The sequence below is a fragment of the Lolium perenne genome, chromosome 6 (genome assembly GCF_019359855.2).
Source record: "Lolium perenne isolate Kyuss_39 chromosome 6, Kyuss_2.0, whole genome shotgun sequence".
Lineage (NCBI taxonomy): Eukaryota > Viridiplantae > Streptophyta > Magnoliopsida > Poales > Poaceae > Lolium > Lolium perenne.
Window position 1 is genome coordinate 18936325 of NC_067249.2, and position 27871 is coordinate 18964195.

Consider the following 27871-nt stretch of genomic DNA (forward strand, 5'->3'; position numbering starts at 1 on the left):
TATCGAACTCAGGGAGGTAGAGGTCAAAGATATCCCTCTCAAGAAACCCTGCAATTAGGATACAAGAAGTCTCTTGTGTCCCCAACACACCTAATACACTTGTCAGATGTATAGGTGCACTAGTTCGGCGAAGAGATAGTGAAATACAAGTAATATGGATGATTATAAGTAGTAATTGCAATCTGAAATAAAGATGGCAGCAAGCGAACATGTAGTAGAACAGTAAATAAACGGTGATTTGATATTTGGAAACAAGGCCTAGGGATCATACTTTCATTAGTGGACACTCTCAACAATGATCACATAAATAAATAACTTTTCTTCACTTGTGCTACTTTCTCACACTCTCTTGTTGGATAACAAACACCATTCATTGTGTAGGGCTATAAAAGCACACCTCAAGCCGGAGTAAACAAGCTCCACAACATCCGGAGTTCATATTAAAGTAACCTCTAGAGTGCATAATAGACCGTTGCAATTTAGACCGAGTACTAACATAGCATACACGCTGTCAACAATAGCTATGAAAGGGGGAATAGATCGCATCAATACTATCATAGTAATAGTTAACTTCATAATCTACAAGAGATTACAATCATAACCTACGCCAAGTACTACATGATGCACACACTGTCAACACTACATCATGGAGGAGGAATAGAATACTTTAATAACATCACTAGAGTAGCACATAGATTAATAGTGATACAAAGCTCATGATCACATAAAGATCACACCATGGGAGAGAGAGATCAACCACATAGCTACCGGTAGAGCCCTCAGCCTCGGGGGAGAACTACTCCCTCCTCATCATAGGAGACAGCATCGGCGATGAAGATGGCGGTGGTGTCGATGGAGATGGCTTCCGGGGGCACTTCCCCATCCCGGCGGCGTGCCGGAACAGAGACTTCTGTCCCCCAAACTTGGCTTCGCGATGGCGGCGGCTGCGTAACTTTTCTCGTATCGTGGCTTATGTTTTTAGGGTTTTCGCGATGGAGAGACTTTATAGGCGGAAGGGCAGCCTCGGAGGAGCCACGGGCCCCCCCTCCCCATAGGCTGGCGCGGCCAGGGGGGCACCCGCGCTGCCTTATGGTGTGGGCCCCCTGCTGCCCGCCTCCGACTCTCCTTCGGTGTTCTGGAACTTTCCGGGGAAATAAGATATTTGGTCTTTGTTTCGTCGAATTCCGAGAATATTGCCCGAACAGCCTTTCTGGAACCAAAAACAGCAGAAAACAGGACTGACACTTCGGCATCTTGTTAATAGGTTAGTTCCGGAAAATGCATAAAATCATTATAAAGTGTGAGCAAAACATGTAGGTATCGTCATAAAACTAGCATGGAACATCAGAAATTATAGATACGTCTGAGACGTATCAGCTGCCACCGGCTGGTAGGACAAAAGATGTCATGCAAGTTTCTCATTGCGAGCACGTATGACTATATATGGAAAACATGCCTACATGATTAATAATCTTGATGTTCTATCTTAATGCTTTCAATCCTATCAATTGCCCAACTGTAATTTGTTCACCCAACACTTGTCACTTGTTATTGGAGAGTTACCACTAGTGTAGATAGCTGGGAACCCCGGTCCATCTCTCATCATCATATACTCGTTCTATATGTCATTGGAAGTAGTATCAACTATTTTCTGGTGCCATTGCCTTTGTGTTACTGTTACTGCTACTGCTGCTGTGTTACTGTTACTACTGCTCTCATATTACTGTTGCTTTCACATCACCCCTGTTCGGATGAAGCCTGGTGACCGGGTGTATACGTGAGCATGCACTGATTGACTGCCACGTGTCTAACGTCATTAGTTCAGCTGTGAGGCGCATGTGCGTGTGTGGCCCCGAGCGGTGGGCGTTGTGATTAGAAAACATGGATCCCTGCTCATTGCATCTTATCCCCTCCGTGTCCTTATCCTCTCGAGAAGTACGGAGTAATAGTACTCTTCACCACGCAGATCACCATGGAAATAGCATCGCTGCTGGAAAATGATCTGGGGAAGAGCCTGCCGCCGGCTCGCAGCAGTGGGAGAGGAGGTCACCGGCAGCCTGCAGCGAGGAAGGAGGCCGCGTCGAGCAGCGGGGTGAGGCCCGTCGCTGAGGACGCATGAGCGGAAGAGGAAGCTGCTGCGAGCGGACGAGGCACGGTCGTCCAGGACGGACGGCGCCGTCCGTGCTTCGCGTCGCGCTGCCGTCGGCCGCCGCCTGGGATTCGTGCATGTCCCATCTCCGACCGCGGCCCCGCGCTGTCTGGCTGCGGCCGTGCCGCCACTCCGATCGCGCGTCTGCGCGCAGCTGCTCCTCTCCCCCGGCGGAGGCCTGCTCGCCCGACCACGTCCTGCTCCGGCCGCCGCGCTCCTGGGCGCGCTCCGCTCGGCCCGGTCCGCTCCAGGCCGCAGTCAAGGCCCGAGCCCGCCTGCGTCCATGGTGTGGCCGGGATCGTGCAGACGCGGTTGTCAATCGTCCTCCTCCATGGCATGGCCGTACGCCCCCTCCACCACCGCGCATCGTCGTCGGCCCGTCCGTCCTCGACCCGTCGACTGCCTTCCGCCACACCTGCATCGTCATCGGCGACCCCGGAGCCATCGCCGATAGGCACGGGTGCGCGGGACAATGCGCAGCTCTCCTTGGCGAGTTCACAGGGGCGGCGTCTGTGAGCTTGGACGGGACGCGTGTGCATCCGCCCGGACCCTCCGTGCGCAAGTCCCAGCAGCAGGCGCCCGCTACTTCTCCTGCCCCGCGCTCAAGCTCCGCTGCCCGGCATGCTCACTTCTTCCCAAGCCCCGGCATGCTCGATCTCGCCGGCAATTTCTGGCGTCCCATCCTTGCGCGGCGCGGCTCAGCTAGCCTGGTGATCTATGGACATGGAGAACTGGAGATCCCCTAGCCTTGAGTCCACATAAGCATGGACTCGTCGCATCTCTATGGACATGGAGAACTGGAGATCCCCTAGCCGCTGCATACTGTGGAGCACATCTGTCGCCGGCGCGGCTCAGCTAGCCTGGTGACCTGACTGCACGAGGGGGTTCGTGTGGCTGCCGGCGGCGGAGCAACGATGGATGTTGAGGGTGCCGTCCGGGCAAGGTCAACGCTCTAAAGCTGCAATCCTTGCCCCTTTCCGGCCGCACAAAACATTATTAGCGCTAGAGACTTCGTTTATTACTACCACATGTACTAATTAGCTAGTACGGAGTACTATATTGCTAGTGGTTCATATCGGCCAGGGTAGCTGCGATGAGGTGCAGCCCTGAAGAGATGATCCACACCAGTACAGCACTACCACAGCTGCACGCGAAGGTTCAGGAAAAAGACAGTGCAGTTGATGGGTGCTTTTGGATTGGAGTAGTTTGTTTGCCCCGCGTCGTCAGAAAAGTGGACAGCAGCCCCAAAAAAATAGATCTAACGCCGTTTGGCTCCCGTTTGTGAGGCGAGCATCTTAAAGCAAATCCAATGGTAATGGATGCGTGCTCACGTATACACCCGGTCACCAAATCCACTCTTCGCCCCTGTTACTAGTGTTTTTCCAGGTGCAGCTGAATTGACAACTCAGTTGTTAAGGTTTATAAGTATTCTTTACCTCCCCTTGTGTCGAATCAATAAATTTGGGTTTTACTTCCCTCGAAGACTGTTGCGATCCCCTATACTTGTGGGTTATCACCCCGAGGCCATCCCCGACCCCACATGGGACACTCCGGGTACGCCGGACACACGAAAAGCGTGGCGTGGCGGGAACGACGTGTCAGCGGCTCGGAAGCCTAAAACCCGTTGCCTACCTTTGGTCAAGCGACGTTAATGGCGCTCCAGTTTTCCCAGGCGACGCAGGGACGCGTCTCATTGTGCATGGCCGCGTGGCCGTCCACGCCGGCGTTATTGCGTGCAACCACCCGCTGCCGCTTCGCCTGCCGCCGCTGTACATTAAGAGGTCCTGCGGTTCATCCCAATCTCTTGCCGCCCCCGGATCTTCTGCTCGCCGTTCCAAGCAATGTCTTCATCCTTCCGCAAGATCGCCGCGGCGAACGGCTTCGGCCGTGGCAGCCTCACCGTGAAGGAGGCATGGACGTTGTACCGCGCGGGATATCCCGTCCCGACGGACATGCGCCTGCCAAGCAGCGGCGGCTGGAAGATGGCCGTGAACGGCATAGGCGTCCCGCCGACGCCGGGCACGGAGCGCTGGAAGGACGCCATCAAGGCTCGGCGGGCTGAACTCGACGCCGAGGGGCGGGCCGATCCGACCTGGGCGGCCAAAAACAATGACGCCTGGTGGGGCACCTACTTCCAGGCGGAGTATGACATGGAGATACGTAGCACCACCGGCATCGTCGGCGGGCTGAACAGCTGGAACAGGGAAGGGCGCGCCCTGTTCTGGGGCGTTCCGGGGCGTACCCTGCAGAACGTCATCGACGACACCCACAACGGCGCTCCAAGGTTGGAGGCGCCATCCTCACCACCACCGCAGTGCAATGGCAGCCGTGGAGGACGAGTCCTCCTCCAACTCTTCCTCCTCAGGACCGGCCCGATCGACGCCGTCCTCGTCGTACCGCACCGCGCCCTACACCGTCCCCAATCGCGTGGTGAAGGAGGATCCGGCGATGCCCGTCAATCCGAGGCGCAGCGTTAGCCGGCGTCGGCAAGAGAGGCGCGGCGGCGCCCTCCTCATCCTGAAGCCGGAGGTGAAGGAGGAGCAGGACGATGAGGAAGCGGTGAAGGCGGCGCGCCTGGCGTAGTACGAGCGGCAGCAGCGGCTCATCGCCAGCAGCGACGACCCCGAGGACTGCCTAGGGCTGCGAGCGGCGTAGTTGGCGTCGCTGAACGACAAAGACGCCTGAAGGGGTGACCTTGATACGGTGATCGCCATGTCCATCCGCGACACCGGCAAGCCGCTCGTGGACCTCACCGACGACGGCGAGGCAGGACCAAGCGGCCTGGTGAAGGACGAGTCCGTCGATGAGCACGTTAAGTAGGAGGTCATCATCGACGACATGTACAACTTCCACCAGTACTATGACGCCTCCGGCCTCCGCAAGTACTTCTAGATTAGGTTTAGTTTAAAGTTAGTCGAATTTATGTAATATATGCCAAATTTGAATGAAATTTCGCTAAAATTTAAAATTTTATTTGGAAAACGCGACTAGAGATGCTCTAAAGTATAATCAGAAAGGTAAAAAAGATGGAGATGCGGGGTATCAGACTAGAGATGCTGATGCTCTAAAGTATAATCAGAAAGTATCTCATAAAAAAGATGGAGATGCGGGGTATCGATCCCCGTGCCTCTCGCATGCTAAGCGAGCGCTCTACCATCTGAGCTACATCCCCTCGATGCTGCAGTAACAACTTTGATCTTTATATCAGCTAATCTGCTCGCTGCCCTTTAACCGATCCGCCGCCTACGTCTCGGCGCCGCCAAAACGCAATGGACTCTGCTTCCGCGTCTGCGTCCTCGCCGGAGGACGAGCCCGAGCTTGCTCCACTGGCGCGCATGACCACAGTATCTCGCCACTACTTCGGCGGTGCCTCCTCCGAGCACGACCATACCCTCCGCGTCGACATCGTCGAGGTCCGTCTCGTCTCACCTCCCTCCCGCACACCCGCTCCACCCGTGGACGGTGCTCGTTAATTACACGGCCAAGAGCCACCGCTCCCACCCACTGTTTCCGCCACAGCACTCGATCTCGTTCGTCGGAGTGCCTTGCCGATCAGCGACGGCTGGTGATGTGTAGGCCGGACGGGCTCAGTGGGCGCAGCCCAGCCGTTCGGCGAAATGCGGCTGCCACCAGGAGTCCAGGGCTAGTGCTCGGCTGTCTTATCCTCCAGTGCTGATGCTATTCTACGTCCATAACTCCATATTGACTTTCACTGACAAGCTGAAGCTGCATGAATTTTGGGTGCGCAGAATATCGAAGAGGATTACGGGATGTTCGTCTGGCCGTGCAGCGTCATCCTCGCGGAATACGTCTGGCAGCAGAGGCCGCGGTTCTCCCACTCAAGAGTTGTCGAGGTACTTGTCATCTTTATGCCAATCCTGAATTTTATGTCAACCATGAATCGAACAGTATGCCTGTTATGGCCTCTTTGTATTCGTGATGGAGTGTTGTAGGTCTGAAGTCCCTTGTTGTGAAACTTAATTTTGTTATGGCAGAAGAACTACTTTTCGGTTCTACAAATAAAAGATTTCTCTGAAACTGGGTGTCATTGTTCTTATTTTACACTTTTCTGATTCACGTCTATGGCTTACAGCTTGGTGCCGGAACCTCGCTACCCGGTTTAGTAGCTGCAAAAGTTGGAGCAGATGTCACGCTGACAGACATTGCACATAATACAGAAGTCAGTTAGCTCAAATCCATCTTGGCGAGACCTAAAACGTAATTGATGCGACCTTATTCAGTTGTTGATCTCTCAATACTGACAGCTTTTCGCTTTTGTTGTCAATGCGTAGGTGCTGAACAACATCAGACAAATATGCGGGCTCAATGATGCCAACTGTAAGGTATGCTTTGATCTGAAGTTGTTTGTTACAGGTTGCATCCTTGGAAAGTAGCTTTACAAGTAGGACACCACTTAACGATACAGGTGGTAGGGCTTACTTGGGGAGAATGGGATGAACCTGTATTTGATTTGCACCCTGATATTATTCTTGGAGCCGATGTGCTTTATGATTCAGCCAGTAAGCTACTTATTTATTACTTCATTTGGTTTGCATTCTTCATGCTGGTGGACCTACATTAAGTAACATGCGCTTCATCTATTTTGGTAAGAATTTGATGATCTGTTCGCGACGGTCACCTTTCTCCTTGAAAATTCTCCTGGGGCAGTGTTCATTACCACATACCACAACCGGAGGTTTGAAGAAATCGCTCAACTTGATATGCTGTGATTCCTTCAAAGAAATCTGCTGGGAGTGTTCCCTAATATACCACTTTGATTCTTCTGTGCAGTGGTCATCATTTGATTGAATTCTTGATGGTGAAGTGGGGTTTGAAATGTATGAAACTCTTGGATGGGTTCTCTTTCCTTCCCTCGTGCAAGGCTGATTCACTACAGGGAAACATCCAGCTTGTTGAGATTGCACTTGAGAAGGCAAAACCTAAATGATCTTCAGGTAATGGGAGTACACTAGCTTCATGTATTTGATTAGATTAAAAAATAGCATGTAATATTCAGAACGGTTCTTTGTTTTCATGTGCTCTAGTCTTAGGGGACTTGACTGACAGAATAACCAACAAGGACATGACAATAAAATGTTTGGGCAATGACGACATGCAACCGTGTACATTAGGTAATTCCAGCAGCTTGCAGAATCATCCACCAGAACCTTAGTCTGGAAGGATTTGTTTGTTTGGAAGGAAACATTCTCCTTATTTGGATTTCTTCAGGAATTGAACCATGCAATAGCTTTGGCAAGTGAATATACAATCTTTTGTGTAAAATCTGATCCAGTTATAATGACAGATGTGCATTGCTTGTTGATTCATTGATTGCACCATTGCCTTCTTGAAGTTTCAAACAGCTATCAATTTGATCTTCATCTTTTTGTTTGTAGCATAGTTCTTTTCGGATAGTACAATAATCTTATATCAGCTTTCTATGCTTTTAATCTGGATTGCTGCTTTGGTAGACCATAGAAAATGTGCCAGTAGTTATATCTAGAAGTATTATGATGTCATAGTTTGCATAGACAAATAGGGGAGTGTTTAACACGAAAAAACATACTACTCGGGGAGAAGTGATGGAAGTGCGTGTTTCTCTAGTGCACTGGGAAAAATGATGCGTTTGTGCCAGTGTATCGTAATATACAAGGAAAACAAAAGGTACGTGAAAGGTATTTCGTTTATCTTACAGATAAAAAACAATTCCCGATGTTTTGTGCTCTGTGACCTGTTAGTTTCAGCTAGCCTTCCTGGCGATTGCGGTCTCTGAGATTCCGGTGCCTTGAAAGGCTATTGGTTAGTTACTCATGCGGATTACATCACAAGGCACCTCCAATTAATCGGTGTGGTTATCTTCATTGTCTTCCCTCAGCGTTTTGCGTGCATGATGGTGGACGCAGATATTAGACACATACCTTTTGGTACTTCTTAATGGAAATCATGAGCTTGTTTGTCTCGACAGAGGTAGCTTTGAATATTAGACACATAACTTGATGTGCCTAAAGTAAAAAAACAAAATACAGAGGATTGATAAGATGCACTAAATCAAATGAAAAATAAAATCCGAAGTAGTGCATGCGATGAGGGGACAAAAGCTGGGGTTCTTGTGAATCGCCACATCATCATAGTTAGTGGGTGTCGGCATGGCCATTTATTGTCCGCACGGACGGGGAGCAGAGCGTGCACGTCTACGTTAGTTGGGGCCGGCGCTGCAGGGGGTCTGGGGGTGTAGGCTTGACTTTCGGCGTACTGCTCGCCGTGTCCTCCAACACCTCTTAGGGCATCTCCAACCGGGCGACCCATCCCGCGCCCGCGCGTCCGGATGGGTCGAAACGGACAAAAACGCGGCCCAACGCGGGAACGCACCGCAAAAGCGGACGGCCGCGGCGTCCGGAACGACGCAAACCCGGCCCAAATCTGGGCCGGGTTTGCGTGGCCGCGGATGGCACGCGGCGTCCTCGCGTGTCCGCCCTGTCCGCCTGGCTGGCCCACCTGTCGGTGCCCCAGTCCTATTAAACGTGGACTGGGGAAGGGGACTGTCCCTATCCAGTCCCCACTTTCCACTCCGTCCGCACGCGCGAGCTCGAAGCTTCCGCGCCGCCATGGCCCCGAAGCGCGAGTTCGAGCCGTCCGCCAACGACCACGAGGCCGGCAGCAGCCGGCAAGTCGCGCCGCCGGCGTTCGCAATGGGGCCGCCGACGCCTCCCAGACGCGATCGGATCTACGTCACCGTAGCGGTGGCGCAGATGTTCTGGGACGCCGGCGTCCCAATGCCGTGGGGACGTGCACCTCCCCACGGCCGGCACCTCGAGCCCGGATTGGGTTCCGGTGCCGCCCATCCCGGCCCGGTCGCGCCCGCTACGCCGAGATCCGGAGGCGCCGCGCTCACCGCCGGCGGACCTCCGGCAGGACCCCGCGTACGGCGACGCAAGTCCCAACCGGGACTTGTGGTTCGAGGTGGAGCACGATGCGCGCGGCGCACATGCTTCACATCCGCGACGGCGCGGCCTCGCGCGTAGCGCCCACACCGCTAGGCGGGCTGGCCGCGCCCCGGCGGCCTCTACATCAACGAGCCCGCGCCGCCCCCCAGCCCGCAGCCCCAGGAGGAGGAGAACGACCCGGAGCTGCAGGCGGCGCTCGCGGCGTCCCGCGAGCAGCGGGACCTCGACGAGCTGGCCAAATGGCCGCACCTCGCCGAGGCGCCGCGCACCTCCGCGTTGGAGGAGGCGGCAGGAAGGCCCGGGGAGGACGCCAGGGCGGAGGCGTGGGCCTTCCCGGAGCCGGCGCGCCGTCAGAGGAGGCTACGCGTCGGGCGGCGCTCCGGGAGGAGGAGCGTCGGGCCGCGCGCCGGCGGAGGAGGAGCGCTCGGCGGAGGAGGAGCGCTGTGCCACGCGCACGGCGGAGGAGCAGCTCCGGCAGCAGTCCGCGCGCCGGGCACGGCTGCTCAGGCCGGCGAGCCCGCCGAACCCGCAGTCCGCCTGGGAAAGGGCGCAGTGGGAGCCCTGGCCGGAGTCCCCGGTGCCCTCCGGCGTGTCGAGCCGGAACAGCGCGTCGCCGCCGGGGGGCGTCGTCGTCATCGACGCCGACGATGACGAGTACTACTGGGGGTAGTACTGCCGGCGGCCACCGTGCTCGCAAACCCTGTGTAGGGTTTCTTTTTTTTTTAGTTTAAAGCCCATATAGGGCTTTCTTTTGTGTAAAAATTGCCCAAAATAGGGCTAAGTTTAATTAACCACTAGTTTAATGTTTTTTTGGCTGTTTTCCTTTTTTATTTTTATTTTTGTTATTTTAATTACATATGCGGTGCGTCCGCGCGTTGGGCGCTGCGTGCGACCCAAACGGACACGCGGGCGCGGGGCGCTGTCCGGGTGTCCGTTCGGCCACCCAAACGGCCCAAAACGGACGGCCCAGCGCGTCCGTTTGGGTCGCCCGGTTGGAGATGCCCTTAGAGCATCTCCAACAGCCGCGGTATATCGCGACGCGCTAAACCTCCGATTATGCGCGCTGTAAACCGATAGCGCGCGGTGCCGATTTTTCCTCCGCCGGACGCGCTAATTTGCAGCGCGTGCGCGGGCTGAAAAAATGTTCTCCGCCAGGCGCGGTAAAATACAGCGCGCGCGGGCGCGGAAAACAGATTTCTAGACTATTTTGCATTCACAAAGATCAAATAAACACACATAATTCATGAAACAAATGACACAAAGTGCAACAACATCACATAGTTCAACAACGACACAACAAAATGACGTAGTTCAACAATGACACACGACATATGGTTCAAATGGACAAAGTGGAACACATAATGCATATCACAAATGCATATCACACTTCCGCACTTTCCAAGTCAACACCTTCTTCTTCCTCCTCGTCATCTTGGGTTGAAGGAGGAATAGTAGCATTCATGGAAGACACGAAGCCTCCCGGTGGTGCTCCCATACTCCCATACACACCACTCACCGAGCCTCCCATGGTCCCTCCAAACACTCCTCCATAGATTGGTCCTCCCATGCCGGCCATGCCTCCATAGCCTCCCATGCCGGCCATGCCTCCCATGCCGGCCATGGGTATGCTTCCCATGCCGGCCATGCCTCCCATGGTGGGCATGGGCATGCTTCCCATGCCCGCCATGCCTCCCATGCCTCCTCCAAACGTCGGCATGCCTCCTCCAAACATGCCGGTAGTGGAAGTGTTCATGTTGGCTACCAACAATCTCTTTTTGGCCAACACTTCATCGCGAAGAAGGTTGATGTACTCCTTTTGCCTCTCATCCATATGGGAAGTATCCATCAAGAAAAGCTTCCTCTCCTCCTCCGCTAGGCGTGCATGCTCCTCGGTGGCTTGCCTCTTCTCCTCCAAAGCCAACTAGTGATTTTTACCTCTCGGGCATTTCATCATCCACCATATGTGCGCCCGCGCGGTTGCCGGACGGAGGCGTCGGCTGGGTCGGCTGGGTCGGCGGAGGAGGAGGAGGCGCCTGGTTCGGCGCCGGAGGAGGAGGCCGCCGGCGAGGGATGGGCTTCTTCCGTTTCTTCAGCGGCGCGACGGTGGCGGGGCCGAGGTGCGGCCGTTTGTTCGACGGCACCTTCCCCCTCCTCAGCGCGGTGCCTGCGCGCGGCCTCTGCGCCGCGGCCAGCGCTGCGTGCAGTGCAGCCCGCGCGGCGGGACGAAGACCGCGCGCGCAGCAGCCATTGGGTTGCCGCCGTCGGCGCCGCCGCTAGGGTTTGGCGGTGGCGCGGCGGAAGTGGCGGCGGCGGACGGTTGGACAGAGTAGGGAGGGGTCGGCGGGTTGCCGGAGGGGTCGTCCATCGTCGGGATCGCCGGCGGCGCGCGGAGACGACGGATTGGGCGCTCGGGACGGCGACGCGGAAGAGGAAGTTTCAGCGCGGGGGATTTTTCGCGCTTGGACGAGCGTTGCCGCGCGCTGTAGCCGACGCGCCAGATATGCCGCTCCGGTTTGTGCAAAACGCCGCGCGCTCTAAACTTTTTAGCGCGCCGCGCCGTTTACCGCGCCTGCTGGAGCACCACGTTCCCTCCCGCGCGCGCTATATCGGACGTTTTTATGCCGCGCGGCCTATATAGCGCGCCTGTTGGAGATGCTCTTATAAGTGTTAGGTCTCCAGCGGTGCGACGCATTTTAATATCCGCGAGCGTCCGTTTGCGTCGCGCTGCGGACGCAAAAAAGACCGTTTTTGTCCGTGCGTCCGTTTGCGTCTGGGGTCTGCTCCAGCGGGGCGACGCATTTTTTTTCTTTTTTCCCTCTTCTCTATTTAAACATAGTTTCAAATATAATATTTTGAAATATGATTTTACACAAACTAACACATAGTTTGGAACATGGTTTACACAAACTAACACATAGTTTGAACCATGGTTGACACAAATATAATTTTTTTTTAAAAAGAAGCCAGTTGTGTTGATTTCCGTATGTTCGCTGCCAAGAAAGAACATTCGAGGGCACACCCAATCACCCAAACTAAAAAATCCAGCGGGAGGAGGTGGTGCCCTTGTTGGTTCTACCGATGAGGCGAACATCCAGAAACCTCGACTACTGGCTTCGTCTGTCCCGTAGCCAGATTCACTGCAAAGAAAGAACACTCAACGTTCTAACTATCGGTGTCGGAGCCGAGTCGTCGGTGTGGTAGTGCCTGCGGCAGGCTGTGTCGTTGATACGTCTCCAACGTATCTATAATTTCTTATGTTCCATGCTAGTTTTATGACAATACCTACATGTTTTATTCACACTTTATAATGTTTTTATGCATTTTCTGGGACTAACCTATTAACAAGATGCCACAGTGCCAGTTCCTGTTTTCTGCTGTTTTTTATTTCAGAAAAGTTGGTTTACAAATATTCTCGGAATTGGACGAAACAAAAGCCCACGACCCTATTTTCCACGGAGTGTTCCAGAAGACCGAAGAAGAGTCGAGGAAGGCCAGCAGGGGGCCCACCCCATAGGGCGGCGCGGGGGGCCCCACTGCCGCGCCAAGGTGTGGGGAGGGAGCCCCCTGGCTCCCCCGACGCTGCCCCTTCGCCTATTTATTCCTTCGTCTCTGAAAACCCTTGTACGGAGAGCCAAAATAGCAGAAGAGTTCCGTAGCTCCGCCGCCACCAAAAACCCTAATTCGGGGGGACATAAGTCTCTGTTTCGGCACCCTGCCGGGACGGGGAATTGCCCCCGGAGCCATCTCCATCGAATCCATCGCCATCTTTATCACCGTTGCTGTCTCTCAAGATGAGGAGGGAGTAGTTCTCCCCCGAGGCTGAGGGCTCTACCAGTAGCTATGTGGTTCATCTCTCTCTCCCATGGTGTGATCTTTATGTGATCATGAGCTTTGTAATCTAGTTGAATATGTAGATGTTGCTCTTGTCTATTATGCACTCTAGAGGTTACTTTAATATGAACTCCGGAGTCACTCTCAACGGTGTGATGGTGACAGTGTGCGCATCGTGTGTGATTCCTTTATGACGTTGTGGAGCTTGTTTACTCCGGCTTGAGGTGTGCTTTTGCAGCCCTACACAATGAATGGTGTTTGTTATCCAACAAGAGAGTGTTTGAGAGTAGCATTTATTTATTCAATTATATGATCATTGTTGAGAGTGTCCACTAGTGAAAGTATGATCCCTAGGCCTTGTTTGTAAGCATTGAAACACCGTTTCCAACAAGTTCTGCTACATGTTCGCTTGCTGCCATTTTTATTTCAGATTGCAATTAGTACTTATAATCATCCATATTACTTGTATTTCACTATCTCTTCGCCGAACTAGTGCACCTATACATCTGACAAGTGTATTAGGTGTGTTGGGGACACAAGAGACTTCTTGTATCTTAATTGCAGGGTTGCTTGAGAGGGATATCTTTGACCTCTACCTCCCTGAGTTCGATAAACCTTGGATGATTCACTTAAGGGAAACTTGCTGCTATTCTACAAACCTCTGCTCTTGGAGGCCCAACACTGTCTACAGGAATAGAAGCATGCGTAGACATCAGTCGTCGAACACCTTGACGATCTTCTCGCCGTCCCCCTCGTAGAGGAAGGTGAGCTGGCAGCCGGGCTCGAGGTCGAGGTCACGGGCGAACTTGTCCCACCCCGTGTGCAGGTACATCTTGCCCTGCCCGTCGAAAAGGACCTCCACGGTCCAACGGCAGAAGTTGCAGCTGGCCTCCTGTAGCTGCAACTGCGCCGGCTCGACGCCGTCGACGAACTCGGCGAACTTGTCCGGTAGCCACTTGATGGCGAGTGGGTCGTCGTCGATGCGGAGGAGGAACTCGAAGCAGCGCTCCTCCTGCGAGGACGAGGAGGGCGCAAGCGACGGCGAGCGTGGGGCCGTAGCTGCTCCACCACGGCGGCCCCTACCCCGGCCACGGGGGCGCCCAGGGCCGCGGCCTCGCCGGCCACCAGGACCGGCCATGGACTTCGTCGCGGGCTTGGCTGCGTCGCAGGAACACCTAGGCGGCGCTACGGTCGAGCTTTGTGGCGGCTAGGGTTTCTTTGGAGGAGTGGATGTGGAAGAAGAACGCGCGCCCCCTTTATATAGGCCGGCGGCATGCGGTGGCCGTGGGACGCGTGGCGTCGCCATTAACGTGGTTGGCGGAGATGGGCGGCCGCTCGGCAGCCGAGGCATCGTCGCCATTAACATGGCGCAGAGTGCCGAAGCGACGCAACTTTGCAGTCGCTGGCGCGTTTGAGAAGACGCATCGACGCAGGGTCGCTGCCAGGCGGGCCCGCCGAAATGTCCGCCAAACGCGAGCGGACGTTTCCGGACGTCCGCAGAGACGCATCCGAGGCGCATATTTGGGCCAGGTTTGCGTCTCCGCGGACGGCCCGGTCACTTTGCGTCGCCCCGCTGGAACAGGCCCCAGACGCATTTCCGGTCACGGCGGACGAAAACGGTCGCTCAGCGACAGTTTGCGTCGCGCCGCTGGAGATGCCCTTAGGAGTACACAGCCAGCAGGTGTAAAAGCATCTCCAGCCAGCCGTCTTCCGGACGAGGCCTCGGCAACCACTTTTTTCATCCAAACGGTGAAAAATGGTTCATTCGCGTTTCCGGATTCTCGTTTTTGCCCGGATTTAGGCTTTCATCCATTCGGCGAGCCCATGTCATCCCCGATCACCGGAGAGCGCGCGGGGAGTCCGGAGAAAACAAAACCGCGGGAAACAACGAGGAAACTTCCCGCGCGCCTGGTGGCCCCAACTTGTCGGTGAGAAAGGCCGATTGTTGTCCTCATCTCATCGTCTTCCGCACGCTATAAAAGCCTGCCGCCGGTCAGTCTTCGCCGGGCGCGTCGCTTCCACTCGGCGAGTTAATAACGTCGCCTCGAATTCACGCGTGGTTCCCTCTATTTATCGCGGAACTGCCGCATCTGGCCACATTCACCACCCCCGTCTTCCTTCTCTCCCCATCCCAAACTTCTCTCCCCAATCTCCTCAAGCGAGCAATGGCGGGCTACGGCGACGACACGGCGAACAACGGCTTCAACTTCCCAGCAGAACCAGATCAAAATCCCAGGGACAGCAAAATGCCTCTCTTCCATCGCTGCTCTGCAGTTTCAGATAACACCTCGGTTAAAATTCAGTTAACGATTCATGTAGAAATATCTGTCTTTGTTTCTGTATCTTTTCAAGCCAGCGAATTAGCTCCAGATCTGGGATCAAACACTAGCACCAGGGGATTAAATTCATCCTTCCTGCCGCCATTTATCTTTATTTTGCAAAAATTGTTTATCATATATCTTTTGTTCTACAAATCCAATTGCTACAAACAATATGTCTACCTTTATCAGAAAAATGCATAGATTAATAAATTGACATCCATTCATCTGTTTGCATCCCGCATCATGTCGTGCCCGTGATAGTTTGTGCATGTCCACCTAATATATATGCGGAGTATTTTGGACACCGACTAAGATTTTCCCGCTCCATTTAATATTGAAGTAGCTCACTCATGCCATGCATTACCATGCTAATCAACAATTAATTTGAGCGGTAGAAAGATAACTTGAACCATATAATTGTGTGTCGAGATTCCGATTCCGCTTAATTTTGATAAGTTGCATAGCATCATCACTGTCATGCCATGCATATCATCTCGATCATGCCGGTTCTTCTTCCGTAGTAGTAAGACTTGCATCCGTTATTTGTCCAGCATTTGCTTCTTCTCGGATAGGATCGTGAAGTGGTGTTGTGAGATACGACAAGTCCTCCGGATGTTCCTCGACAATCCTTAACAGGCAAGCATTTCCTAAACTCCTGTCTCTGCATGAGTCGCTCACCTATTTTATTTTGCCTTCTCTCTTATGCTAGCCTTAAGTTACGTTCTTCTCACGTGTACTATCCACTTGTTACCTCAAGCAGCTCATATTGCCTCCACCACCCTCCTACAGCTGTTGTTTGGTTATCGGGTCTGCCTTGCGAGTCGTAGTGCATGCTACTGCTGATTCTATCGTGTTACCGTTACCGCTATCTTATCGGGTTATCTGTTGGGGAATCATGACACATGGTTTATGGATATATTTGTTGGAGATACACATGCTTTACTTAATTGTTAACAACTAAAATTGTAAGTAGAGGCATCTGTGAGCCCCTTTGCGAAAACATCGGAAGTTTGACTCGCTAATATCCCCTAGGACCCGAGTTCTTGTTATCTGTTCCGAGATTGAGCACTCTACCCGTACGTGAGGGAGTGGGACCCCCATCACCCACTACCTTTCCTCGAGTCTGTTTATTGGGAGCCACAACCTTGGTTTTATTTGCCCATATGCACGATGCACGATTTACTTCCTGTTGCCTTCGGGTGTTTATATTCTGTATTGTACTCATATCGTGGAACGATTAGCGAAAGCAGGTTGTTCAGACTTAGCTTAGCCGTTGGCACAAACCTCTGAGTCCGTATCGGAGTACGGCCGAACTTCATCACGGGTAGCTTAGTGGGGTGGCTCCCCTTAAATTTTCTCTTGCATTGGGAACGATCATGTTGTGAGACTCCACATGTAGTAAGTGGGTTTTTTTTTGAAGCAAGATTGTGAGGCAAAAAGCCCCACAGCAAAAATTTATTAAATTTTATATAAAAGAGGGTTATATACAGAAAAGAAGCTAAAAAAGACTAGACTAAAACTAACACAGACTCTAAGGTAGAGACTTAAGCCAACTAAGGAGCCTATCTTTATGCTTGGCTTTAATTCTGTACTGCAGCCAAAACATATCATGTACAAACCTGGCCTTTGATACGTCTAATTTGCATCACTATTTTATATCATAATTTGCTGTTATTCATTGATATATTTCATATTGGGACACAATACTTATGTTATTTCATCTATTTTGCATGTTTCATCATTATTGGAGGATCAAGCACCGGAGCCAGGATTCTGCTGGAAAAAACACTGTCAGAATGCAATATTTCGGAAGGTCAACTGTGGAAGGAAATTATACCAAAAATCCTATTTTTCAAGATAACGAAGGAAGCCAGAAGGAGGAGCTGAGAAGGCCCAAGGTGGGGCCAGACCATAGGGCGGCGCGGCCCATGGCCTGGCCGCTCCACCTTGTGGTGTGGGGGCCCCACAGCCCCTTTCGCCTCCTTTTCTTCGCGAAACCCTTCGTCCCGAAGACCTAAGCCACAGAGGATACCTCGCGAAGAGTTACAGCCGCCTCTGCGGGGCGGAGAACACCAGAGAGAAAAGAGCTCTCCGGCGGCTGAAATCCGCCGGGGAAATTCCCTCCCGAGAGGGGGAAATCGACGCCATCGTCACCGTCATCGAGCTGGACATCATCTCCATCACCATCATCATCATCTTCATCATCATCACCGCCGTCTCCACCGCAGCACATCGTCACCGCCGTAGCAATTTGGGTTTGATCTTGATTGTTTGATAGGGGAAACTCTCCCGGTATTGATTTCTACTTGTTGTTAATGCTATTGAGTGAAACCATTGAACCAAGATTTATGTTCAGATTGTTATTCATCATCATATCACCTCTGATCATGTTCCATATGATGTCTCGTGAGTAGTTCGTTTAGTTCTTGAGGACATGGGTGAAGTCTAAATGTTAGTAGTGAACTATGGTTGAGTAGTATTCAATGTTATGATATTTAAGTTGTGGTGTTATTCTTCTAGTGGTGTCATGTGAACGTCGACTACATGACACTTCACCTTTATGGGCCTAGGGTAATGCATCTTGTACTCGTTTGCTAATTGCGGGGTTGCCGGGGTGATAGAAACCTAAACCCCCGTTAGTATATCGATGCAGGAGGGATAACAGGATCTCAGAGTTTAAGGCTGTGGTTAGATTTATTCTTAATTACTTCCTTGTAGTTGCGGATGCTTGCAAGGGGTATAATCACAAGTATGTATTAGTCCTAGGAAGGGCGGTACATTAGCATAGGTTCACCCACACAACACTTATCAAAACAATGAAGACTAATCAGCTATATGTAGCGAAAGCATTAGACTAAAATCCCGTGTGTCCTCAAGAACGTTTGGTCATTATAAGTAAACAAACCGGCTTGTCCTTTGTGCTAAAAAGGATTGGGCCACTCGCAGCAATTGTTACTCTCGCACTTTACTTACTCGTACTTTATTCATCTGTTACATCAAAACCCCTTGAATACTTGTCTGTGAGCATTTACAGTGAATCCTTCATCAAAACTGCTTGTCAACACCTTCTGCTCCTCGTTGGGATCGACATTCTTACTTATCGAAGATACTACGATACACCCCCTATACTTGTGGGTCATCAAGACTATTTTCTGGCGCCGTTGCCGGGGAGTGAAGCGCTATTGGTAAGGGAAACTTTTACTGTTAGTGTTGATTTTATTTCTGCCTGCTGCTATAATTCATTATGGAGAGATCTTCTCTCGAATGTTTATTTGGGAAATCTACTACTACTGCAAAGGTAGTGGATAAGGCACCAGGTGAGGAAGAGACACCATACAAAATACCTATGAAAATTATTGAACGTGTAGTGGATAACCGTTATACAGGGGATGGAACTGTCCACCCTGGAGATCATTTACTGTTCTTACATGAATTATGCGGTTTATTCAAGTGTGCAGGTATTGCTATGGATGAAGTGAGGAAGAAACTATTCTCTATATCGCTGTCTGGTAAAGCGGCGCATTGGTATAAATTATTGGATGATGGGGATTCTCTTGAATGGAATGATATTGTGCCCCGGTTTTATTCTAAGTTCTATCCTCCAAGTGAAATTCATAAGGATCGGAACCGCATATATAATTTTTGGCCTCATGATGGAGAGAGTATTGCCCAAGCATGGGGGAGATTGAAGTCTTTAATGCTCAAATGCCCCATTCATGAGCTTCCTGGTAATGTTATTATTGATAATTTCTATGCAAGACTTTCTTTTGAAGACAAGACCTTGCTGGATACTTCTTGTTCTGGATCATTCACGCGCAATAAGGAAGAGTTTAAAAGGGACCTTCTTAATCGGATCCAGGAAAATACTGAAGGATGGGAAATCGACAAAGAAAGAGAATCAGGTATAAATTATGATTACAAATGCATTGAAGCTTTTATGGAAACTGATAAATTTCGTAATATGAGTGCTACTTATGGTCTTGATTCTCAAGTTGCTGCAAATCTTTATAAAGCTTTTGCCTCTCATTATGAATTGCCTAAGAAGAATTTTGATAAGTTTCATGAACCGTATAAAGATAAAATTGATTCATCTATAAATAAATGTGTTGTAGTTGAAACTATGGATCATGTTATTCCTGAAGCTTATATTGAAAAAACTCCTTTCCCTGCTAAAATGAAGGAGTACTCTGTTATAAGTAGTGCGGTTCATAAAAGTGTAAGAAACCTATAGAACCTGAAGAACAAATAAAAATTGAACCTGCTGTTGCAATAGTTAAAGATCTTGTGACTGAAAATGTAGAGGATGGTCATATTATTTTCTGTGAAGATGCTTCTAATATTGTTTCACATCCTAATAAACCCAAGCAAGCTAGTGTTCCTATGCTATCTGTTAGAATTGGTGATCATTGCTATTATGGTTTATGTGATATTGGTGCAAGTATTAGTGCTATTCCTTATGAGCTTTACACGGAGATTATGCACGAAATTGGTTCTCGTGAACTTGAAGATATTGATGTGGTTATTCAACTGGCTAATAGAGAAACTATCTCTCCGATTGGTATTGTTCGAGATGTGGAAGTTCTATGTGGTAAGATTAAATATCCTGCTGACTTTTTGGTTCTTGGTTCTGCTGCTAGTGATTATTGTCCTATCATTTTTGGTCGACCTTTTCTAAATACTTGTGGAGCTATTATAGATTGCAAGAAAGAGAAAATTTTGACTAAATTTGCTGGTGAATCTTATGAGTTTAACTTTTCTAAATTTACCAAAACTTCTTATAAAGCTGATTTGCCTAGTAATGATTTTAAAATGGAGCAGTGTGCATCTATTGTTCTTGTTCCTAATAATCCTTTGCAGCAACATTTGGAGAATAGCGAGAGTGAAGTTTTTAGGAAGGAAAGAGATGAGCTTGAGGAAATTTTCCTTCGCCAACCTATTCTTAAGCACGATTTACCGGTGGAAGATTTGGGTACAACACCGCCACCAAAGGAAGATCCTGTCTTTGAATTAAAACCTTTGCCTGATAATCTTAAATATGCTCATATTGATGATAAGAAAATATATCCTGTTATTATTAGTTCTACGCTTACAAAGTTTGAAGAAGAAAGACTATTGGAAATATTGAAGAAACACCGAGGTGCTATTGGCTATACTCTTGATGACTTGAAGGGGATTTCTCCCTCTATTTGCCAACACGCCATTAATATGGAAGATGATGCGAAACCTGTTGTTGAACCTCAGCGTCGTCTAATTCCTAAGATGAAGGATGTGGTAAGAAATGAGGTATTACGACTTCTTGAAGCTGGTATTATATATCCTATTGCTGGTAGTAGATGGGTTAGTCCTGTGCATTGTGTTCCTAAGAAAGGAGGAATGACTGTTGTGCCTAATGATAATGATGAGCTCATACCTCAAAGAGTAGTTGTAGGTTATAGAATGTGCATTGATTTTCGTAAAGTTAATAAAGTTCCTAAGAAAGATCATTATCCGTTGCCTTTTATTGATCAAATGTTAGAAAGGTTATCCAAAAATACTCATTTTTGCTTTCTTGATGGTTATTCTGGATTTTCACAAATTGCTGTTAAAGCTAAGGATCAAGAGAAAACCACTTTCACTTGTCCCTATGGAACCTATGCTTATAGACGTATGCCTTTTGGTTTATGTAATGCTCCTGCTACTTTTCAAAGATGCATGTCTGCTATTTTTCATGGTTTTTGCGAGAGTATTGTAGAGGTATTCATGGATGATTTTTCTGTCTATGGGAATTCTTTTGATAATTGTTTGCGGAACCTTGATAAAGTTTTGCAGAGATGTGAAGAAACTAACCTTGTTCTTAATTGGGAGAAATGCCACTTTATGGTTAATGAAGGAATTGTATTGGGACATAAAATTTCCGAGAGAGGTATTGAAGTTGATAGAGCTAAAGTGGAAGCAATAGAGAAGATGCCCTATCCTAGGGATGTTAAAGGTATTCGTAGTGTTCTTGGTCATGCTGGGTTTTATAGGAGGTTTATTAAAGATTTCTCCAAGATTTCAAAGCCTCTTACTAATCTTCTTCAAAAAGATGTACCTTTTGTTTTTGATGATGATTGTAAGGAAGCTTTTGAAACTCTAAAGAAAGCCTTAACAACTGCTCCTATAGTTGAACCTCCTGATTGGAATTTACCATTTGAAATTATGTGTGATGCTAGTGATTTTGCTGTAGGCGTTGTTCTTGGACAACGAGTAGATAAAAAATTGAATGTTATTCATTATGCTAGTAAAACTCATGATGCTTCTCAAAGAAATTATGCTACTACTGAAAAAGAATTGTTAGCTGTAGTCTTTGCTTGTGATAAGTTTAGATCTTATATTGTTGATTCAAAAGTTACTATTCATACTGATCATGCTGCAATCAGATACCTTATGCAAAAGAAAGATGCTAAGCCAAGGCTTATTAGATGGGTACTTCTGTTGCAAGAATTTGATTTACATATTGTAGATAGGAAAGGTGCTGATAATCCTGTTGCTGATAATTTGTCTAGATTGGAAAATATTGCTTATGATCCTGTTCCTGTTAATGATAGTTTTCCAAATGAACAATTGGCTGTAATAAAGGTGAGCTCGCGAGATAGTCCTTGGTATGCTGATTATGCTAACTTTATTGTTTCCAAGTACTTGCCTCCGACCTTTTCAGCTCAGCAAAGGAGGAAATTCTTTTATGATTTGAGGCATTATTTCTGGGATGACCCACACTTATATAAAGAAGGAGTGGATGGTATTCTGCGAAGATGTGTTCCCGAATATGAACAACAGGAAATATTGAGTAAATGTCATGGGAGTGCTTATGGAGGACATCACGCCGGAGAAAGAACCGCGCAAAAGGTTCTACAATCAGGTTTTTATTGGCCAACTCTCTTCAAAGATGCAAGGAAGTTTATTTTATCTTGTGATGAATGCCAAAGGGTTGGTAATATCTCCAGACGCAATGAAATGCCTATGAATTATACTCTTGTTATTGAACCGTTCGATTGTTGGGGATTTGACTTCATGGGACCTTTCCCTACTTCAGAAGGTAACACTCATATACTTGTTGCTGTTGATTATGTTACTAAATGGGTGGAAGCCATACCTACAAAAAGTGCTGATGGTGAGACCTCTTTAAGAATGCTTTTAGATATTATTTTTCCTCGATTTGGAGTTCCTAGATATATTATGACTGATGGAGGTTCTCATTTTATTCACGGTGGTTTTAGAAAAACTCTTGCTAAATATGGTATTAATCATAGAATTGCTTCTGCTTATCATCCTCAAACTAGTGGGCAAGTAGAACTATCAAATAGAGAAATTAAATCTATCTTGCAAAAGACTGTTAATAAAACTAGAAAGAATTGGGCTAGTAAATTGAAGGAAGCATTATGGGCTTATAGAACTGCTTATAAAAACCCCATGGGAATGTCACCTTATAAAATGGTTTATGGAAAAGCTTGTCATTTACCTTTAGAATTAGAGCACAAAGCTTATTGGGCTATTAGGGAATTAAATAAAGATCCTAAACTAGCTGGTAATAAGAGTTATTGCAATTGAGTTCTCTAGATGAATGGAGAAGTGAAGCTTATGAAAATGCTAAACTCTTTAAAGAGAAAGTTAAAAAATGGCATGATAGAAGGATTATCAAAAGAGAATTTAATATTGGGGATAAAGTCCTATTGTATCGGTCTCGTCTCAGATTCTTTGCAGGGAAATTACTCTCGAAATGGGAAGGACCATATGTTGTCGAGGTGGTGTATCGTTCAGGAGCAATTAAAATTAGCTCTCTCCAAGGCAATGCCACGCAAGTGGTGAATGGACAAAGGCTCAAGCATTATATCTCAGGTGATTCTTATAATGTTGATGTTGATATTATTCGAGTGGAAACACCGGAGGCTTTCATCAAAGGACAAATTGACAGTTCGCCAGAACTCGACTTTGAATAGGTAACAGTACTGGTAATAAAAAGTTCGCGATTTACTTTCTGAACAATATTTTTGCTGTTTTTGGAAAATATGAAAAATTACGAGATCGAAACGGAGTGGAAAAGACGCACGAGGGCGTGCCACCATAGGCCGGCGCGGCCTGGCCTGGGCCCGCGCCGCCCTATGGTCTGGCCGCCTCGACGCCCCTTTCCGACTCTGGTTCGATCCGGTACTTTCCGTTTGTCGTAAAAATTTATTCTATATAATCCCCCGGACCCTTGGAGGTCCGTATATCGTTTTCTCGACGTGTTTTGTTTTGAGCTGTTTCTGCCAGGTTCTACTCCGGATCTAGATCCATCATGTCTTCGTCGGAAACTCCGAAGGGCAGCTCCTGCAAGGACGTTGACAACTTGTACATGGAGGAGCTGAGGATGCACCCAAAGGAGTTGACGCTCGTCGAGGCAAAACTGCAGATCAAGGATGTTCAGGGTCTTAAAGGAGAAGGAAGCTTGGAAGACAGGATGGAGAAGCTAGAACAAGAGGTCTTCAAATACAAGAAGATGGCTGAGCGTGAGGTGGATATCTTCCACAAGATTGTGTCTGAACTCATTGCTGAGCACGAGAAGGAAACTGCAAAGCTTTGGGGCGACATCCTTTCACTTCATGACACCACCAACCAACTCCAAGCTCAACTCTATGACATTCGGAATCAAAACTGTGAGTATGAAAACAGGTTTAAACGCATAAGCCGTGCTGCTAGTTTCAGGATCCCCGAGACCAAGATGTCATTTCTTGATGGAGAGCCTGTTCCCTGGAAGTTTGATGACGGGAGTTCATCACCACCATCACTGAAGGAGTAATTCATCATCGGTATTGGCATCTGCTGACGCGTAGTTGACGTGGGCGTAGTAGCTTCCTTGTGACGGTAAAGCACTCGTCCGTTGGGAACCCCAAGAGGAAGGTATGATGTCGTATAGCAGCAAGTTTTCCCTCAGTAAGAAACCAAGGCTTAATCGAACCAGTAGGAGTCAAGAAGCACGTTGAAGGTTGTTGGTGACGGAGTGTAGTGCGGCGCAACACCAGGGATTCCGGCGCCAACGTGGAACCTGCACAACACAGCCAAAGTACTTTGCCCCAACGAAACAGTGAGGTTGTCAATCTCACCGGCTTGCTGTAACAAAGGATTAGATGTATAGTGTGGATGATGATTGTTTGCAGAGAACAGTAGAAACAGTATTGCAGTAGATTGTATTCGATGTAAAAGAATGGACCGGGGTCCACAGTTCACTAGAGGTGTCTCTCCCATAAGAAATAGCATATTGGGTAAACAAATTACAGTTGGGCAATTGACAAATAGAGAGGGCATGACAATGCACATACATGACATGATGAGTATTGTGAGATTTAATTGGGCATTACGACAAAGTACATAGACCGCTATCCAGCATGCATCTATGCCTAAAAAGTCCACTTTCAGGTTATCATCCGAACCCCTTCCGGTATTAAGTTGTAAACAACAGACAATTGCATTAAGTATGGTGCGTAATGTAATCAATAACTACATCCTCGGACATAGCATCAATGTTTTATCCCTAGTGGCAACAGCACAACACAACCTTAGAACTTTCTGTCACTGTCCCGGGTGTCAATGCAGGCATGAACCCACTATCGAGCATAAATACTCCCTCTTGGAGTTACAAGCAATGACTTGGCCAGAGCCTCTACTAGCAACGGAGAGCATGCAAGATCATAAACAACACATAGATAGATTGATAATCAACATAACATAGTATTCTCTATTCATCGGATCCCAACAAACACACATGTAGCATTACAAATAGATGATCTTGATCATGATAGGCAGCTCACAAGATCAGACAATGAAGCACAATGGGGAGAAGACAACCATCTAGCTACTGCTATGGACCCATAGTCCAGGGGTGAACTACTCACTCATCAATCCGGAGGCGACCATGGCGGTGTAGAGTCCTCCGGGAGATGATTCCCCTCTCCGGCAGGGTGCCGGAGGTGATCTCCAGAATCCCCCGAGATGGGATTGGCGGCGGCGGCGTCTCAGTATGTTTTCTCGTATCGTGGCTCTCGGTACTGGGGGTTTCGCGACGAAGGCTTTAAGTAGGCGGAAGGGCAACGCGGGGGGCCACACGAGGGCCCCACACGCCAGGGACGCGCGGCCAAGCCCTAGGCCGCGCCGCCCTGTTGTGGCGGCGCCTCGTGGCCCCACTTCCTTTCCCCTCAGGTGTTCTGGAAGCTTCGTCCAAAAATAGGACCCTGGGCGTTGATTTCGTCCAATTCCGAGAATATTTCCTTACTAGGATTTCTGAAACCAAAAACAGCAGAAAACAGCAACTGGCTCTTCGGCATCTCGTTAATAGGTTAGTGCCGGGAAATGCATAATAATGACATATAATGTGTATAAAACACGTGAGTATCATCATAAAAGTAGCATGGAACATAAGAAATTATAGATACGTTTGAGACGTATCAAGCATCCCCAAGCTTAGTTCCTACTCGTCCCGAGTAGGTAAACGATAACAAAGATAATTTCTTAGTGACAATGCTACCAACATAATCTTGATCATACTATTGTAAGCACATGTAATGAATGCAGCGATCGAAACAATGGTAAATGACATGAGTAAACAACTGAATCATAAAGCAAAGACTTTTCATGAATAGTACTTAAAGACAAGCATCAATAAGTCTTGCATAAGAGTTAACTCATAAATCAATAATTCAAAGTAGAAAGTATTGAAGCAACACAAAGGAAGATAAAGTTTCAGCGGTTGCTTTCAACTTGTAACATGTATATCTCATGGATATTGTCAACATAGAGTAATATAACAAGTGCAATATGCAAGTATGTAGGAATCAATGCACAGTTCACACAAGTGTTTGCTTCTTAAGGTGGAGAGAAATAGGTGAACTGACTCAACATAAAAGTAAAAGAAAGGTCCTTCAAAGAGGAAAGCATTGATTGCTATATTTATGCTAGAGCTTTTATTTTGAAAACAAGAAACAATTTTGTCAACGGTAGTAATAAAGCATATGAGTTATGTAAGTTATATCCTACAAGTTGCAAGCCTCATGCATAGTATACTAATAGTGCCCGCACCTTGTCCTAATTAGCTTGGATTTACATGGATTATCATAGCATAGCACATGTTTCAACCAAGTGTCACAAAGGGGTACCTCTATGCCGCCTGTACAAAGGTCTAAGGAGAAAGCTCGCATTGGATTTCTCGCTTTTGGTTATTCTCAACTTAGACATCCATACCGGGACAACATAGACAACAGATAATGGACTCCTCTTTAATGCATAAGCATTCAGCAACAAATAATATTCTCATAAGAGATTGAGGTTTGTTGTCCAAACTGAAACTTCCACCATGGATCATGGCTTTAGTTAGCGGCCCAATGTTCTTCTCTAACAATATGCATACTCAAACCATTTGATCATGATAAATCTCTCTTACTTTAGACAAGACGAACATGCATAGCAACTCACATGATATTCAACAAAGAAATAGTTGATGGCGTCCCCAGAAACATGGTTATCGCACAACAAGCAACTTAATAGAGATAAAGTGCATAAGTACATATTCAATACCACAATAGTTTTTAAGCTATTTGTCCCATGAGCTATATATTGTAAAGGTAGAGAATGGAAATTTTAAAGGTAGCACTCAAGCAATATACTTTGGAATGGCGGAGAAATACCATGTGGTAGGTAGGTATGGTGGACACAAATGGCATAGTGGTTGGTTCAAGGATTTTGGATGCATGAGAAGTATTCCCTCTCGATACAAGGTTTAGGCTAGCAAGGTTATTTGAAACAAACACAAGGATGAACCGGTACAGCAAAACTCACATAAAAGACATATTGTAAACATTATAAGACTCTATACCGTCTTCCTTGTTGTTCAAACTCAATACTAGAAATTATCTAGACCTTAGAGAAACCAAACATGCAAATCAGATTTTGGCATGCTCTATGTATTTCTTCACTAATAAGTGCAGAGTATATGATGCAAGAGCTTAAACATGAGCATAACAATTTCCAAGTATCACATTATCCAAGATGTTATACCAATTACCACATATATCATTTTCCAATTCCAACCATATAACAATTTAACGAAGAAGAAACTTGGCCATGAATACTATGAGTAAAGCCTAAGGACATACTTGTCCATAAGCAACAGCGGAGCGTGTCTCTCTCCCATACAATGAATGCTAGGATCCATTTTATTCAAACAAAACAAAAACAAAAACAAACAGACGCTCCAAGAAAAGTACATAGGATGTGACGGAATAAAAATATAGTTTCAGGGGAGAAACCTGATAATGTTGTCGATGAAGAAGGGGATGCCTTGGGCATCCCCAAGCTTAGACGCTTGAGTCTTCTTAATGTATGCTGGGGTGAACCACCGGGGCATCCCCAAGCTTAGAGCTTTCACTCTCCTTGATCATGGTGTATATCATCCTCCTCTCTTGATCGTTGAAAACTTCCTCCACACCAAACTTAAAGCAACTCATTAGAGGGTTAGTGCATAATTAAAATTCACATATTCAGAGGTGACACAATCATTCTTTATACTTCTGGACATTGCACAAAGCTACTGAAAGTCATTGGAATAAAGAAATCCATCAAGCATGACAAAACAGGCAATG

General features: G+C 48.1%; 1 protein-coding gene and 1 non-coding gene across 3 annotated transcripts; one reads left to right on the top strand and one right to left on the bottom strand.

Annotated features, from left to right (window-relative positions):
• Positions 1 to 5248: 5248 nt before the first annotated feature.
• On the bottom strand, positions 5249 to 5321 carry TRNAA-AGC (transfer RNA alanine (anticodon AGC)). The gene has a single exon. It is a non-coding gene; the product is annotated as a tRNA-Ala (tRNA).
• LOC127308707 (uncharacterized) lies at positions 5294 to 7263 on the top strand. Of its 2 annotated transcripts, XM_051339611.2 has the most exons (8): positions 5296 to 5562; positions 5899 to 6003; positions 6243 to 6329; positions 6442 to 6492; positions 6576 to 6669; positions 6761 to 6845; positions 6941 to 7104; positions 7195 to 7263. In XM_051339611.2, the coding sequence occupies exons 1-7, from the start codon at positions 5419 to 5421 to the stop codon at positions 7095 to 7097; spliced, it is 723 nt and encodes a 240-aa protein (XP_051195571.1). In that variant the 5' UTR covers positions 5296 to 5418; the 3' UTR covers positions 7098 to 7104; positions 7195 to 7263. The 2 variants fall into 2 exon arrangements, with proteins under 2 accessions (XP_071677542.1, XP_051195571.1); XM_071821441.1 differs by having other exon boundaries at positions 5294 to 5562; positions 6941 to 7263.
• Positions 7264 to 27871: the final 20608 nt, after the last annotated feature.